We start from the raw sequence: 16,886 nt of genomic DNA on the forward strand, positions 1-16,886 counted from the left end.
TATTTGATATTTTTAGTTTTTGGAATACCTATATATGAGTCATATGATGACTTGATGACAAAATTATTTCCGCTAAAGTACCCACAGTAATTAGCTAACCTAACCACTATCAGTAGAATAATAAGTTTAGAAATATTGTTAAGCATATTACTTTGCATATTTATATATATTATATATATCGTTGTCTAAGTATCCACAACACAAGCCTTATTAAGCTTACTGTGGGATTTAATAAATTTGTGTAAATAATAATGTCCGATAATATTTAGTTATTTATAGTTACCTAGCGTGTTATTCAGCATAATTATCCTGAGTAGGAATATTACTAGAAAGTTGTTGCGAGTCTTTAAGTTCGTCTTATGTGAATACATTAAAACAGTGCTCAAGCAAATGAACTCACAATCTGAGCGGTTGTTTACGCTTTTATACGACTTGATAAACACATTTCATGGCACAGTAATTTCGTCGACAAGGGCTCTTTAGTTAAATCTACGCATGTGAGAACGGATATTGGATGATGCAATAACCATAACGACGTTACCCCATGGGGCATATAGAAGCGTGAATGAGATGCTAATATAATACCAATTCCACACGAATATTAGTGTGTGGGGCTCATACATATCTGGATGAACTCAAGAATGAGCGAGTACGCAACGGATTTATTTTCAATATATTTTGGTACGTCAAAAGCATGTTCGAGAATATGGGCCTTTGTCGAGGCCCTTTGCATCGCTACGAGCCTACTTATGGTTGTGGGAAAACTCTGATTTCCATAAGATTAAAATATTCTGGAGGGGTTATGCACGAACAATGTCACGAACGTCGTGAAATGTCAAGGGAAAAATTTGTTTCCTACTTATATATCAAATATTCGAGATTCGTGCCTCAGCGCTACCAGTATTTTGAAATTTTAATATTGTAAAAACTGAGACTATTTTAGATACATATAAGTAGACTATTTTAGATAACGAGGGTAATTAAATTAAAATTGGTATAACTCTGTCACATTCACATTTGTGTCCGTTAGAAAGAGCATAAAACATTTTTTAAGTTCAGATTTTGTGGTCCGTTTATGGGAGCTAAAGAGGGACCTTCTAGATAAGCACACATTTCTTCTTTATTTCCCAGAAAGTTCCATTAGTGGTTCTTGCGTGGCTCATAATTAGCAGGAGGACGATTTGGACTACAAATTTTTCACCACGTCAGTATGCTCAATATGCTACGCCGTAGCAAGTATCTCAATGGTCAAAGTGCTACGCCAAAATTTCCGCTAGACACGGCCCGATTCGAACTTTAAGATACGTCAATTAATAGATCTAGAAACGATATGGATTAGTACGTCAGTGTCAAATGTGACGCTACTTCAAACAAAAACGTCACTTTTGACACTGTCATATCTAATCCATCGTATCTTAAAGTTCGAATCGGGCAGACAAACGCGTTAATGCGCAGGTACTTACGAACTGAAAGGATTTAAAGTGAAACTTGTTAACTGGCACTAACCTCAAGCTCAAGCTGTCCTTTAATCATGATCATGCTGATGTTGATCTCCGCGTGCAGCGGCGGCAGCGAGGCGTTCCGAGGCGGCATCTGGCCCGGGCCGAGCGGCACCGAGTCCTCGTCGTCGCCCAGCGCCTCGTGGGCCGCCGGCACTGCCGCCCACATGCTGCCCTTGCGCCCCGTCGCCGTGCCTGCGGCGTCAACATCGATACTACCACGCCACGGCCGTGCGCGGAAGAACCCCATATATGCGTCAAGCGTCCGCCACCGCTCATCGGTTGGTACAAGCGAATGTTTGACGATTATTGGGAGTGTTATTATTTGGGAGTTTTACGCTTTCCCACTAGCAAGGCGGCGGAATTTCATACTATCGAAGATCAAATATTCATTGGTTCATCACCGATCGTATCAAATTTAAAAACTATTCTCGCCTGACCTCGCTCATAGAAAATTGCCTTTATTGTTCTTATTTATGAGAAGAACGTTTAAGGTTACAGTTACTCGTTTGAACAGGCATTTAAGTTGATAAAGTTATACATTTCTACTCGATTGTTAAATGATTTTTAATGAGACACTGGTCTATTGTAAGTTATATTACTTATAAATTAAAGTAAAAAAATAAGAAAAACCATTCAATTTAACACTGAAAATGATTAAAAATTAACATTACATATAAAATAAGCACGTCAAACAGCTTCGAGCCAATGTACATTTTTGTATACATATATTCCAATTGATTCGATTCCTAAACACATAAATGAAAGAAGAAGCGTTTAAACGTGTGCAGCCAAGAGTGTCGAATTTCTAATAGTTGCCTGAAGCGAACTTGAACTCATTAAGTAGGAATGTAAGCATTCAGTGTTATGAACAGCCATTAAGTAATTCATTAATTAAATTGATGTGTAGGTGGAAGACTATTGTTGAGCTCATGCCACCACCCGCAACTAGGTGAGTCGCCATTATGTGCTTCCTATATATCCCGCTCGTTTGCTACATTCATTCGCTCTTCCAAAATTAAATGATACGCATTTGTTAATAAACGGTTTAAATATCCAACTACGACCTAAGGATAAGAATTATTAAAAGAGGTATGTACAAGAAACTAATAGAATGCGCATCTTAACAATGAGTGACATTCGCAGAGGTAGGTATGAAGCCCGAAACATCCTAGGCGACACAATGCCATCGATATGAACGTCAGCCGAACAGACGGAACACAGAAACAGATGAAGTGAGCGTGATCGCCCGCGGCATGCGCCGGGCATGCGTCAGGACAGTACAGTACAGACACAGTGAAGTGATGAGAAGCGTCGGGCGCAGCCACATTCAACGGTGCGTGCGCACGTGCGCGCGGCCGCCGCGCAAGCTATGACCCATGCTACACTACGGGCCCGGGTATGCCGGTCGCACACCACGCAACCGGAATACGGGGGCCGGCGGCCGTTAGACGTCACAAGGGAACGCGTACACCGACACCGCGCACGAACAAACCCTCTACGGGAGCAGGCGCGGCCGCCGCCGGGCGGCTGGGAGTCGCTTACCGAGGTGCTAACGGTCCGTCGCTGCTGACCAAACAAGCACAACACAGTACAAGTCAGTACTACCCTCAATGTTTGCATAATGTTATGGTGGTAGAGGAGGGTTAGGGGCGTGTAATTATGACGTATCTTTGGCGTTTGCCGTTCAAGTGTTGAATAAAAGGGTGCTTTAGGGCATTATAGGCGCCGGGAATCGTAAAAAAAGGGCGAATAAAAAGATAACAGAATCAAAAATCAATAAGAAAAGATGCCAGTAGTACTCAGAACCTTTAGTACATACGTCGGTACAGTTATCGAATCCGAAAAAGATCCATGTCATAGAATAAATCACCGTACCTACAGGCTCGATACATATGCTCATCTTATTGATTAAAACGAGTTCTCCAGAAGTTCATGGTGCACGAAAGATAATGAACATCGTTAAGAATACCAGTCGGCCAGATGGAGTGTTACTTACGCCGGGCGGTGGACCCGGAGAGGGAAAGGGTGCGGCCGAGTTCGCCCTTGACGGCGCGCAGCGAGCGCAGGATGTCGTCGGGGTCGCGGCGGACGCACGACGAGCGCCGCCGCTCGCTGCGCCGCGATGGCCCGGCGCCGCTGTCAGTGCCCGCAGCGCCGTCTATGGAATACCCAGCCAGCCCAATTCATATAAATATACCTATTTGATTAGTTCTACTTACGATCTGAAGCCCCCACATTTACCTAATCGTCGCCGTAATTTAGAATACAAGTTTATACTGAACAGTGTGGTTGTGATGTGACCTACCTAGTACAGTTAATTTCAGCACAACATAGATGCTGAAGACATTAGATGCATGTTTTCTAATTAAGTAGGTATGCATATGAATAAGTGAGGTGACATGCTTGTAATTTTATTAAATGTGTAAACACATGAGATGACGATAGGTACTTATTGGCATAGTTGTTGGGGTAGGTACATCGAGAGACAATAATGATATCAGATAGATGATTTTATTGTTATAAGAAAAAATACAATAGGTACAATGTAAAAATACAATACAAGCATTTGTAATGCTCACCTTTCTCCTGCTGCTGGAATGATGATCGTCGCGATCCAGGTAAAGAACGTGAGAAGTCTTTTCCAAGCTGGTAAACCTCAACTTCCAAGGTTTCAGACTGTGATGAGCCACGTCTGGAGCCGCCCACCCACGCGTGGTCGGGATGGAGCAAAGATGCGCACTCTCCGATGGAATCCACATCGTCTGAAACATTTTGTAGAAAGAAATAGCTTTATTTTGCAGGCGTAGCATTAAGCATTAAGCGCTCCGCTAAGAGAATGTAATTTCAATTGCTGTATGCCTATATCGTCGGGTGACAAGCAAAACTCACTAAGTACTATCAAAAATTAAAGTAACAATGCACTTTATTACACTTGTAACACGGTTTATTGTCCAATAATTTCAATGATGTTAGTGACTTTTGCTTGCCACCCGACGATATGTACCTACCTACGGTTTGACAAGCATAAAAATAAAAGCTGAAGCTGTGCACTAGGTATTCAGGAATACGAACCACATCGAGCTACGAAAGTTACATAATGTCGCTGTGGAAGGATCATTCCTCACATCAAATGTTTTTCCTGTATAATGTATGCTTTTACTGCTAAAGGGCAAAGCGACTTCTATTAGAATTTTTGGGACGATCAATAGAAGCTAAGACATTCACCTAGATTCGTTGTCTCTTGCGCTAAACTGTGTACCTAATGTACCTGAACAAGAGCGTTGCGAGGCAAAGTCACCGCGTCGGAGCGCTCGCGCACCTGTGAGAGAGCCTCGCGGGGAGGCGTTGGCTGACCGCGTTCCACCGCGCTCCTCCAGCGTCCACCACACTGCACGTTCTTCCGCAAACGCTTTTTCCAAATCCATCTACAAATTATATCCATCTTAGTAGGTTTATATTATATTAATTAATTTATATTAATTCCTTTATATTCATTTATTTATATTAATTTCTGGGTTTGCAATGTGGCTAAGCAGGGTACGTTCCAATAGGTATATAATGGTCACTCTTTCGACAATACTATACTATACAATCACTGAGACGTATCCGCTAAAAGGTGATCGAGGTTAAAACTAAGCTACAAAATCCGTGGATATTATAGACACCTCCTTAGATACATTTTGCAGTTTAGCAGAATTCTAGTGGAAATAATCCTAGGATTATACAAGATGTCCCATAAGTGACACGTCACAGTGACACTGGAGGTAGACCAGGCCAAGAGGACCCAAACCAACTTAACATGACCCCAGTAAAAGTGGCACGGTTTTCGAGTTATTGCCAAATTAAGGTTTTTCATGAATTTTGACCGTTTTTAACATTGTTAGTGCCAGTGTGCACTCGGAAAGGCCTCGAAGTGATTTTTTTTATGTGCACGGCATCATGGATAGTTAATTAAAATAACAAAATAGGTATTTTATCGATAAACAAGGTAAAATGAAAAAAAGTACTGGCTTAATCTTGAATTAAATTTCAGCGAAACATTATTTAATTTCGACTTTGACCACCTGTCGTGAAAAAAAAATACTAGAAAAGTAATGAGCAAATAACGTCAAGCTATTGAGCATGTTATGCAGATTCAAAAACGGTATGACACATGTACCTTCCTGGTCCTGCAATAAAATAGGAATTATTATCATCTTTCGAAAGCCTCATAAAAAATAAATTAAAACTAGGAAATCTGCAATCCGTTGCTACTTAGTAAAAATAACGATTTATGTTAAGATTTCTAATTCTGGATACAGAAACAAAAAAACGTCTATTCAGTATTTGCCGAATGCCTAAAATAAAGAGATGGAAAATGGTTATCTCCCTTTTTAAGGATTTCATTGAGTTGATAAATGTTCAAAGAAAATAAAATACTGCAGATTGAAGTTTAATCAATTTATTAAAATAATTTTATTTTACAATAGGTGCTCGAATTGTTTTACCCCGGCTCGTATGCACACTTGGCACCGTCTTGTAAAACTTGCATGTTAATTTCCTTGTCAAGTTAATTTCCTTTAATAAATTTCGGATATGTTTCGTGCTGCCTCGAACATACGCCGCCGTAGTTCCTCTTGGGACCTTAATGGCTTGGAGTAAACTTTATCTTTTAAGCATTTTAAGCATCCCCAATGAAAAAAATCTAATGGGTTTAGGTCCGGGGAACGCGGCGGCCATGCCACTGGTCCCAATCGGCTGATCCATCTGGGAATTTTTGTGTGAGGTTGTTGCGGACATCGCGAGCGTAGTGTTCTGGGCAGCCATCTTGCTGTGGTTCCAGCTCCAAGAAGATGGATCGGCCGACCAGTGGCATGGCCTAACGTTTTCCGGACCTAAACCTATTAGATTTTTTTATTGGGGATACTTAAAAGATAAATTTTACTCCAAGCCAATAACGTCCCAAGAGGAACTACGGCGGCATGTTCGAGGCAGCACGAAACATATCCGAAATTTATTTAAGAAAATTAACTTAAAGTTTTACAAGACGGTGCCAAGCGTGCATAAAGCCGGGGTAAAACAATTCCAGCACCTATTGAAAAATAAAATTATTTTTATAAATTGATTAAACTTCAACCTGCAGTATTTTATTTTCTTTGAACCTTTATCAAATCAATGATATCCTTAAAAAGGGAGATAACCATTTTCCATCTCTTTCTTTTAGGCATTTGGCAAATACTGAATAGGCGTTTTTTTATTTCTGTATCCAGAATTAGATATCTTAACATAAATCGTTATTTTTACTAAGTAGCAACGGATTGCAGATTTCCTAGTTTTAATTTATTTTTCACGAGGCTTTCGAAAGATGATAATAATTCCTATTTTATTGCAGGAAGGTACATGTGTCATACCATTTTTGAATCAGCATAACTAGTTCAGTGAAATTAGCTAAAATTACGGCATAATTAATAGAAGACTTTTTTTTATTGGGATATGTACGTTGTCGACCGAGGTTATTTTTCATCAACCCTCCCCTCCCCTCCCCCCTCTGCGTCACCCCCCCACACCCCCGCAAAGGGTCCAAAACATAGTTTTTCTCAATTTTTAAGAAAACCGTTCAAGATACAGAAAAAGAGTGTAGGAACGAAGTGATCCTTATTAAATTTTCTATTTATCTCTTATACACACTATATTGCTATCACTTATAGTTTTTGCGCAATACGTCACGGAAGATGCTATTTTTAGCATTTCCAGTGTTTTTTTTCTTCTAATGACTTTTCTCAAATAACACTTACGATATCTTTCACGCTTTTAGGGTTCCGTACCTCAAAAGGAAAAACCGGAACCCTTATAAGATCACTCGTGCGTCTGTCTGTCTGTCCGACCATCCCCCCCCCCTTTATCTCCGAAACTACTGGGCCTAAAATTTTGAAAAAATACACAAAATAGTACTTTACCTATAGATAATAGGAAAACCTATTAGAAATGTGCAGTCAAGCGTGAGTCGGACTTATGTACGGAACCCTTGGAACGCGAGTTCGACTCGCACTTGACCGGTTTTTTTTATTTAAGTAAATAGTTAATATGTTATTTAAAATGGGTATTATTTATTGAAAGAGTTTGTGTATCTGGGAACCTTGTTCACTAGGGACGGTAAGCATGATAAAGACATTGAAAGGAGAGTGAATGCTGGAAAACGTGTGAATGGGGCACTTAACGCTTTTATGAGCAGCCAGAAGGTGTCGCAAAAAGCACGGTTGGCTGTTCATAGAGGGGTGTTGGTGCCTACACTTATGTATGGTAGCGAAAGTTGGGTATGGCAGAAGAGGCATCAGAGCCAAGTGAATGCAGTGGAAATAAGAGCGCTGAGAAGTGTGTGTGGTGTGAGATTGCAAGATAGAATTAGGAACAGTGTGATAAGGGAAAAGTGTGGACTGAATGTTGATGTAGTGACTAAAATTGAGAAAGGTATTTTGAGATGATATGGACATGTGGAAAGAATGAGTGAAAGAAGGCTAACAAAGAGAGTGTATAAGGGAGAAGTGGAAGTGGGAGGGGTCGACCTCGGCGGATTTTCTCTGATCAGATCGGCGAAATCCTGAAGAAAGGCCAGGTCAAGAGCACCCTAAACCGGCGAGCGTGTATGAGGAATGTAATGAAAATGAAGGAAGGGAAAGAGGTATGTCAGGATCGTAGCAAGTGGAAAACCGTGGTATCTGCTTATTATTAAACTACTTCATTTGACGATCCTATGCCATTTTTAAAATACATCGCCTTCAAATATTTTCAATGTCAGCTAATATCGTTATTAACCACTTGTCTGTATATGAAACGGATCCTGACCGAAATTTATAGGTACAGCACAACCGAGGGTGAACCCACGATTTTTGATCACCACACACATCTTCTTCCTCGCGTTAGTTGTCGCTTTTCGGTGAAGGAAAACATCGTGAGGAAACCGGACTAATCCCAGTAAGGCCTAGTTTCCCCTCTGGGTTGGAAGGTCAGATGGCAGTCGCTTTCGTAAAAACTAGTGTCTACGTCAAATCATGGCATTAGTTGCCAGCGGACCCCAGGCTCCCATGAGCTGTGGCAAAATGCCGGGAACAACGCGAAGAAGATGATGAACTTTTCATGTGTGTGGTGGTCAAAAATCGTGGGTTCACCCTCGTTTGTGTTGTATAAAATTCGGTCAGCGGGCGCAGCACGGTTCCATTTTTATCGCCTATCACTATGCGCGTCCCTTTCGCACTTACATACTTGTTAGAGCGTGACTGGCATGGTGAGGCAACATAGAGGTACAATAATAGAGAGGAAACGGGGGAGGGGCCAAATGACCGAACGAGATACACTTATAGAACTTTCAGTAGGAGTAGCAAGAAAGCGGTACTATTGCTTGTCCTTGTCACAGTCTCACTTTTTGTTTGTTCCCCACCATAAATTTAGTATGGGTTATGGTGGGCAACAAATAAAAATTTTCATTTCATTTCATTTCATTTCAATAACCCGACCGAATAACGTAGATTATTGTTTTTGGTATATTGTCAGGAATGTTAAAACGTGTTTTTAATATTGTCGCATTGCGTGTATTTTGTCCCCCACGGAGGCACGCGCACACCACTTCTATAGGCTACCTTCTATGTGAGGCAAGCTATAAAAACGTGACCGTGCGATCTTGCGATTCACAGTCAAGTGGTTAATAGTAACGATCTTCGGTGAGCTTAAAAATGTTTGAAGACGATGTATGTTCAAAATGGCATAGCATCGTCAAATGAAGGAGTTTAATAATAAATAATACACCATTTTAAAGAACATATTAACTATTTATTTAAATTAAACAAAATTTGGCGATATCGTTAGTATATAAAAACCGCGTTTCGGGCCATTTGCGGGTGTGGGGGGGGGGGGGGGGGACGCAGAGGGGGCAGGGTTGGGGAGGGTTGATGAAAAATAACTTCGGTCCATAACGTACATATCCCAATTGAAAAAAGTCTTCTATTAATTATGCCAAGTTTTCCATATATTTTTTTCCAGAAGCAACGTACTAAACATGCTCAATAGCTTGACGTTATTTGCTCATTACTTTTCTAGTATTTTTTTTTACGACAGGTTAATAGTCGAGATTAATGTTTCGCTGTGAATTTAATTCAAGATTAAACCAGTACTTTTTTGCATTTTACCTTGTTTATCGATAAAATACCTATTCTGTTATTTTAATTAACTATCCATGATGCCGTACACATAAAAAAAAAATACTTCGAGACCTTTCCGAGTGCACACTGGCACTAACAATTTTAAAAACGGTCAAAATCACGAAAAACCTCAATTTGGCAATAACTCGAAAACCGTGCCACTTTTACTGGGGTCATGTTAAGTTGGTTTGGGTCCTCTTGGCCTGGTCTACCTCCAGTGTCACTGTGACGTGTCACTTATGGGACACCCTGTATATCTACTACTTTCTACCGTATTCGTGCGAACTAAGAAAGTAAGCATGTTAATATCTAACATAAAGGCAGTGCGGGGGTAAAATATTAATTAAACTTATTAGTATAGTATTATTTATTAATATAAAATATTTAAAAAAATTTACAACTAAAATTACTAGTCCTCACAGTGCATTCTCCAATAAGTACTGGATCGATTCCAGGGCAGGCGTCCCACAGGGTGAGCTCCAGCGCTCGGCCTGCTAGGAGATCTGCCGTCAAACCGCCGAAACCCAAGGTGGCGTTCCAAACTGGACTGCACGACGCGGACGCGGGGTCTGTTTCAATCGGTGGGCAGGTCTCGCTAAAAGTCACAATATATTGTCGTGTAAAACTGCAAATGCTACAATGAATTAATAGCCGTGGGATGATTTTTAGAAATTTTAAGTTTTTGGGGATAAAAAGAATAAAAAAAACATAAATAAAAATCCCAAAACATCGTTCCAAACATAAGAAGTGGCGAAATCTAAGAAAATGGGGTGTTGTAGGGCATTTTCAACTTGTACTTTAAAGCGCGACTTAAGTCGTGTTTCAGTAATGTCTAACCGTTACATTCCTGGCAAAATGTATGGGATTTGACATTGACCGTCAGTTTTGTAACGATTGCTAACCGCCCGTTAATAGTACACGGTTAAGTGAAAATGCCCTAAACGAGAAAAAGAACAAATAATGAAGACAAGATTCTTACAGTGATGGCAAAAGTCTTATCCTGGCGAATGCCTCAGGCTCGTCTCCGTATCCGAGCGTGTGGTCGCGCGGCGGCAGGTCGTCTGCCGCGATGAGCACCACCACCAGCTTGCGCATCTCGCTCTCGAACCACACTTGCAACTGCGCGCGCGCCGCGGGCCGCTCGCGGGCTCGCTCGGCCCTCTCCTGCTCCTACATATCAAATTGCCTTGATAAATTCTGGATATCAAATTCGTGCAGCTGCATAGATATGTGACCAATGAACCGAAATAACGCTAACACAATATAAAAATGCGTTTCATATCAGAAACGTAATTTGTTTTACGAGAGTAGTCATTTATTACTCATTGTTTACTGGCACTGGGTCACACTGCTATACGGCTTATTACGTAATCTGCACACATCTACAAAACATTAATTGACGAATGACTGTAGGCACAATAAATAAAGTTAAATGAAAAGGGTACGTAAAAATTTTTTTATCAAGACCTAGAATGCAATATCTAAATCAGTCTTGCGGCGGTTGGGGAATGCATAGTCCTTGATCGAGTAACATGCAGCAACGGTCAGCTATTGTATCGAATCTCTGTCAGGAGAGAGAAACTCAAAATTCCCATTCAATCTGTGCGATTCATAGCAACTGCATTCACAACGCGATCAGTGGGTTCATATCATAACTTGCAAATATTTAACTCATCTCAGTTGCAAAATATTTCAATTAAGTCACATGCTTCGGGCTGAGGCATCTCTATTTTAACATAAAGTAATTAATAAAATCGGACGATCTTATCCGCCATGCAGAAAGCGTTGGTCATGCTGATATCGTTTTAATAAGCTGCACTTTCGTATAAGTAGGTATTTATTGGAGTATGATAAATGTATTGAGCCGAGACCAATTTCTAGAGCAAATTATCATAGTACGTCATACGCTTACTAAATATGTAGGTACCTATGCCTAATTATGAATTAGAATCTAATGCAAAATTTCAACTTTCACTTTACAAAAGCTTTTGTTGGATCTATGCATGTGTAAGGGAAACTTTCTAAAGCGTTACGCTACATATTTGCGTGTTTGTTTTGGATTTGACATTGGCACTACTGCATGTACTGCAGGCACATCTCATATTCTATTGCGCCGGGGTAATTTGGAGAGTGCCTAATTGAACTTCCGTACAGTTCAGATGTTGTTTGTATTTAGAAGCAAGTTTAACCTATATTGCCCAATTTAATTAACTAATGAACATTCTGCAGGAATTGCAATGCTATTTTACTATAGGTACTATAACAGGATACTATTACCTCTATTTATAGCAGAAACTACTGTGTACCTACATAAGAGCACTTACATTTGTTTAGTTACAATTTTGTTTACGAAATTTTGTTGATTGCCGTGGTTAACCGCCCTAACGTATGCAGAATATTGCTGTAAATAATGTATGTTTATATAATTTGGTTGGAATGGAACTGTACGATATAAATTAAAGCAGTTACATAACACAAACAAAAATAAATGCAGTGAAATACAAACAGTTGTACAAACATGGAGGTAGTTAATATCATAGACGGCGTACGGTTGTTACATTGTATCACACATAAAAGTTCCACGTTTTTACTGTGCTCGGTATACTAGATCAATGCACATATCCACATTGTGCCACTTCATGCAGTTCTCAGATGTTAAGGAATGAGTCGTGACAATCAACTACTGAGCGGTATGTACAACGTGTCGCTGTATTGTCAGTCGCGTGACGTCACAGAAGCGTCGCCGTAGGCGCGCGCCTGTCGCTCAAGGGGTTCCGGCGAGTGCGGTGTGCGTGGACCGTGCAGCCACCACTCCAAGCTGCTACGAGACTAGACGTTGCGTGCGTCTCGGACGCAAGTGCGGCATACACTACGCTAAGTCAACAGCAAGACTCGGACAAACTTGATGCGCAAGACATGAGACGGTACAAACAGGAGTGCGGCGTCGTGGATGCGGGTCGAAGACAACACAATAGCGAGCGCGGCCGGCGGCCGGGGCCTCACCTCGCTCGCCGCTTGCTGCGACGCGACTTCAGTGCAGGTGCATTGTTTCTTGCGTCTCGTGTTGGCTGCACTTTTATCCTCTCCACTGATTGTGCGTATATTTTTTTGTAAAGTGGTTACGACGTGTCCTTTTGTGCCATTATATTTGAATCGTGTATGAAGGTGTCGCTTTAACAAAGCTGAAAGCGGCAGCGTTTCTAGATTCACTAGGACTGTAGACATACTGTGTCAAATTGTAGTCACACTATTGCCAACCACAGGAACCTATGACATGATAATTGTTACCTACCGGGATTCGATCAATCCCCTAATCTACCACTGAACATAAACTGGTTAGCGTCTATCTACACTTACGTAGATACATCTGTTTGTCATTTTGCCGATCAAGCCCTACAAATCACATCCGCTCAGCTCCGGTGACGAGTTAATGATATTGGTCAGGTGTTAGAAAAAATAATAATCTGAAAATAAGTAGGTAGTATTTTTTCACACACTTCGCTTAGGAATATGATGTAAACGATAACGAATATAGATAACAAAGAAGTTTAATTTTAAGTAGGTATATAATTATACTTCATTCAAGTAAACAAACAGAGTAACCCTTTTCTTAAACAGGAAAAGGGTCATAAAGTTAAATTACAACTACGGTCGCAGATAGAAACACCTTACAACTAGGCTAACGTGGAAGATGTTTGCTACAGTATCACAGCAGAGCAACGAAGTCAGCCCCTGCACTTCATATCTGTATCCAACATGAATCCGAAGGCTAATCGGCAAGATGTATGCCGAGTAATACAACAAACAACATTTATTATTATTACCTTAGGCCTCAACTTGGATAGAGAAGAAAGTATATAATGAGCAGTGGCCGCGCATGGGTCACGATACGACTCCTCGCTTCACATGGCACAACATGGCGGGAGACACATCACGTCTAACATACCTCACCTCCTCACAGTACAATAACAATGTCATTCATGGGTTTCTCATAATCCTGGTTATTGGATCATCTCATCTTAACCAGGTACAGTCAACTTCATCGGTGTACTGGAGAATTTGTTCAAAACCGAGATGATCCATTAACTTTAGACATAAAGGGTAATTTGGGCAAACCATGATTAAGAGTCTTAATGAATGATCCGAGAAGCGCAGAGGAGTAGGCACTGAGTGACAGTCTCTACTAAAGTACATGAAGGAACGAGCGGAACTGCTCAATGTCTCATGGGTTCACAACACATATCGTAACAATTAAAGCCTATGGGTATTATACCGGGGTTTTCGGCAATTTCCTTCGGGTCGGCGACGATGGTGATTTGTCGGTATCCGGTTCTGTGAACCAAAACAATGTTTGTGCATTACACCACTAATGAGTTTAGCTGCAATAAACACGCATTGGTACTGTTCCTTTATGGTTGTCTTCTAAGAGTGGTGGTAGTATCGTGAAGAGAAGTTAGGACTGAGAAGAGACTGAAAAAGATAGTGGTGCAATGAAATACAATATTTGAGCTGAAAATATTGAAGAAGGTAAGGTAAGAATAAATGATAACGGAGAAAAATGAGAAATTATGCAAGAAGATTAATCGTTTAGAAAGATGTAATAAGAATTTTAAGCGTTGCTTTGCTGCATGAAGATTTTAATATCTATTCTACATTATACAAATAATGTGCTGCCGATAAGTATGGTGTATAAAATTTGATCAGTGCCTATGGTATTTAAAAAAGATGTTATACCTCTACAATATTTACGGTATTGTATTAAGGATCTATATAATATATGATGCCCCGGTCAGATTGAGATATCTATTCTAAGTACTAGTAGATTCCACCTGGGTACTGTAATTCCTTCTGTAAAGCTTTTTAACTATACTATTCTAGCATTTAAAACAGGGTAATTCAGGAGATGTGAACCGTACCCTTTCAGTTACTGTTCCGCACAGTATTAGTGAGATTAACGTGTTTTTTTTGTGTTGATATAAAAAGTTTTGCATGCATTGTTACCCTACTACCCAACTTTGCTTTAAAATTTAAATGCATCACAAATATCAAAATGAATGTCAAAAGAGTGGTTATTTAAAAAAATTGCATCTCTTCATAATAAAAATGCTGTGATAATGATAACGGTCAAAGAGGTCTTATCTTTCTTAACTAAGCATTGTAAGTTATCCATGATTGAAGAGAATTAACCTTTTAGTCACCAAAAACTTAAAAACAGGAAAAAGGGGTGGTTGTTTCACTTAAATACGATATACATAGTAAATGATTCATTAACATTTACCGAGTGTGTAGGGTTAGTCCACATGGCTCACGTCTCATGAATCATCCTGTATACTTATTGTTTTTATTGCTTTGGAGAATGAGGTGAGATCACGGTAAGATAGAAGTAGGTAGGTAAGTGCATCCGGTTTTATGATTTAAAATACAAGTGGAGAGCTATGTAGTATGTATTGTATGTACCATATAGGGCATGATGGTGTTGGCTGGAGTGCGTGACAGGCGTGGCCGCGTCGTCCTGAGGCGGCGCGGGTTCCACTAGGAGCTCTACGTTGTCTCCGCTGCGATCCAGGACAGAGCACACTTCTTCGAAACTGCGCTCCGTCAACGGCACACCACCCCATTCCAATACCTAATCATAGATATAACATCAGTCCTATACCTACTCCTAACATTTATGTTGATAAATATGTGCATATCTATTAAAACCACTTAAGCCCTCATTTTAATGCACCAATTTCATAATTATTACTTTGATTATTACTAACATGAGGTACTGGAATAAAATTAAAATGATTTACGGACTGAAGGGATTGCAACATGCATCGAAATTTAATCTCTGTTATCATTATTGCTATCTAAATACAACTGAAAGATATATTTACAGCAAACGACGAAAAACCGTGTCTGAATAAAGCCTCTTTCGGTATAATGCCAAATAAAAAATAATTACAAAACTGGACAGTTTTCCTGAAAATATGCATTTAATAATTTATAATTTTGCGTGTAAACATGCGATAGTGTTTAGAAAAAATAGAAGGTCAAATTAAGTTTTTGTAAAGTTTACGTTATGGCGCAGAGCACGGGAGGCTGAGATATCTCCCTACAAACTTTGTGTAAGTTTTTCTTACTTACAAAACTTCGTATTTATTAGTTTTGCACTATATAGGTATTCATTGCTGGTTTACTCTTATAATAGTGTGGCAATTTTATTTTGAACATTTTAAAGCCCCGTTTAGACTGATCACGAAAAACATCTATTAATACATTTTGTAAATCGAATGACGTTCACATGGTATTTATATACCTTGTCACCCTGTTGTAAGCCGGCCCCGTCGGCGGGTCCGCCCGGCACAGTCCACACTATGACGGCCTCCCGCCGACCGCTGGCGTCCGGCTTGCCACCTACTACGCGCATGCCGAAACCACGTGCTGTGTATGGAAAATTATATAAGTAGGACGAATACCACACCCAATCAGTATGTGACTCTACCCTGAAGACACATTAAGGGATATTGCTATGGTTTCCCAATTAAGTGCTTCAATGTACATTCATCAAAACATTCATATCTTTGAGGCCCGCCATTTTTTAACATAAACCTGATCAAGTACCTCATTGACGCTAATAAAGTAAAATAACTAAAACTTACATCTTTTGTCATTAGGATCGCGACGCAGCGAGACTCGTCGTGGCGAGCGATCATCGACGTCGTGTATGACGATCTTGATCGCCTCCGCGTCGACCGACATTTGTCGCGCGGCTGCAGCGGCGGCGGCCACGGCTGCAGCCGAGGGGCCTGGTGCTTCGGAGGGGTCTCCAGTGCGGGCTAGAGCGGCCATTGCACTGAGCGCCCCCGTCCTTTGTTGAAGTGCGGCAATGTCTGGGCTGATTTATTTAAAAATAAATATAAATAAGTATATTAAGTTATTTCCTTTGTTCCTCTGGTACCTTAAATTAATTGTGACTTACAGCTGACTACCGCGGCGCCTGATGGGACGGTCTTCGTCAACGGCGAGTCCGACAATCGAAGGCGTTGATTCGGATGTGTCTTCTGTACGGTAGGAGCCGCGACGCGATCCTGCTCCCGCACCGCCGACCACGTCCACTGCTGATGCTCTGTGGGCATAAAACAAAACTTATTTAAAAATGCCTTTTTGTGATTATCCTGAACCAGTTTTACACTACTAAATAATGTTTTATAATAAAAACAGTATAGAG

At 40.5% G+C, this 16,886-nt stretch overlaps 2 protein-coding genes across 6 annotated transcripts in view; one reads left to right on the forward strand and one right to left on the reverse strand.

The window, feature by feature from the left end:
- LOC134795563 (intraflagellar transport protein 172 homolog) overlaps positions 1–16,473 on the forward strand; it is a 47,506-nt gene extending 31,033 nt beyond the window's left edge. The window contains exon 36 of the mRNA XM_063767459.1: positions 16,333–16,473. The gene's annotated coding sequence lies outside the window, so the exon portion shown is untranslated. The remainder of the gene's footprint in view (positions 1–16,332) is intronic.
- LOC134795511 (regulating synaptic membrane exocytosis protein 1) overlaps positions 1–16,886 on the reverse strand; it is a 61,736-nt gene that overhangs the window by 326 nt on the left and 44,524 nt on the right. For 2 of the 5 annotated variants that reach the window (XM_063767378.1, XM_063767377.1), the window contains exons 7-17: positions 16,638–16,784; positions 16,318–16,553; positions 15,975–16,099; positions 15,131–15,299; positions 13,947–14,005; positions 10,653–10,843; positions 10,094–10,268; positions 4,771–4,927; positions 4,082–4,264; positions 3,499–3,660; positions 1,507–1,694 (exon numbers count right to left, since the gene is read on the reverse strand). In XM_063767378.1, the coding sequence (XP_063623448.1) occupies positions 1,507–1,694; positions 3,499–3,660; positions 4,082–4,264; positions 4,771–4,927; positions 10,094–10,268; positions 10,653–10,843; positions 13,947–14,005; positions 15,131–15,299; positions 15,975–16,099; positions 16,318–16,553; positions 16,638–16,784 (1,792 nt within the window). Of the gene's footprint in view, positions 1–1,506; positions 1,695–2,213; positions 3,066–3,498; positions 3,661–4,081; positions 4,265–4,770; positions 4,928–10,093; positions 10,269–10,652; positions 10,844–13,946; positions 14,006–15,130; positions 15,300–15,974; positions 16,100–16,317; positions 16,554–16,637; positions 16,785–16,886 lie in introns of those variants that run through there. The other 3 variants (XM_063767380.1, XM_063767379.1, XM_063767381.1) reach the window with 3 other exon arrangements.

The sequence above is a fragment of the Cydia splendana genome, chromosome 12 (assembly GCF_910591565.1).
Source record: "Cydia splendana chromosome 12, ilCydSple1.2, whole genome shotgun sequence".
NCBI classification, from domain to species: Eukaryota; Metazoa; Arthropoda; class Insecta; order Lepidoptera; family Tortricidae; genus Cydia; species Cydia splendana.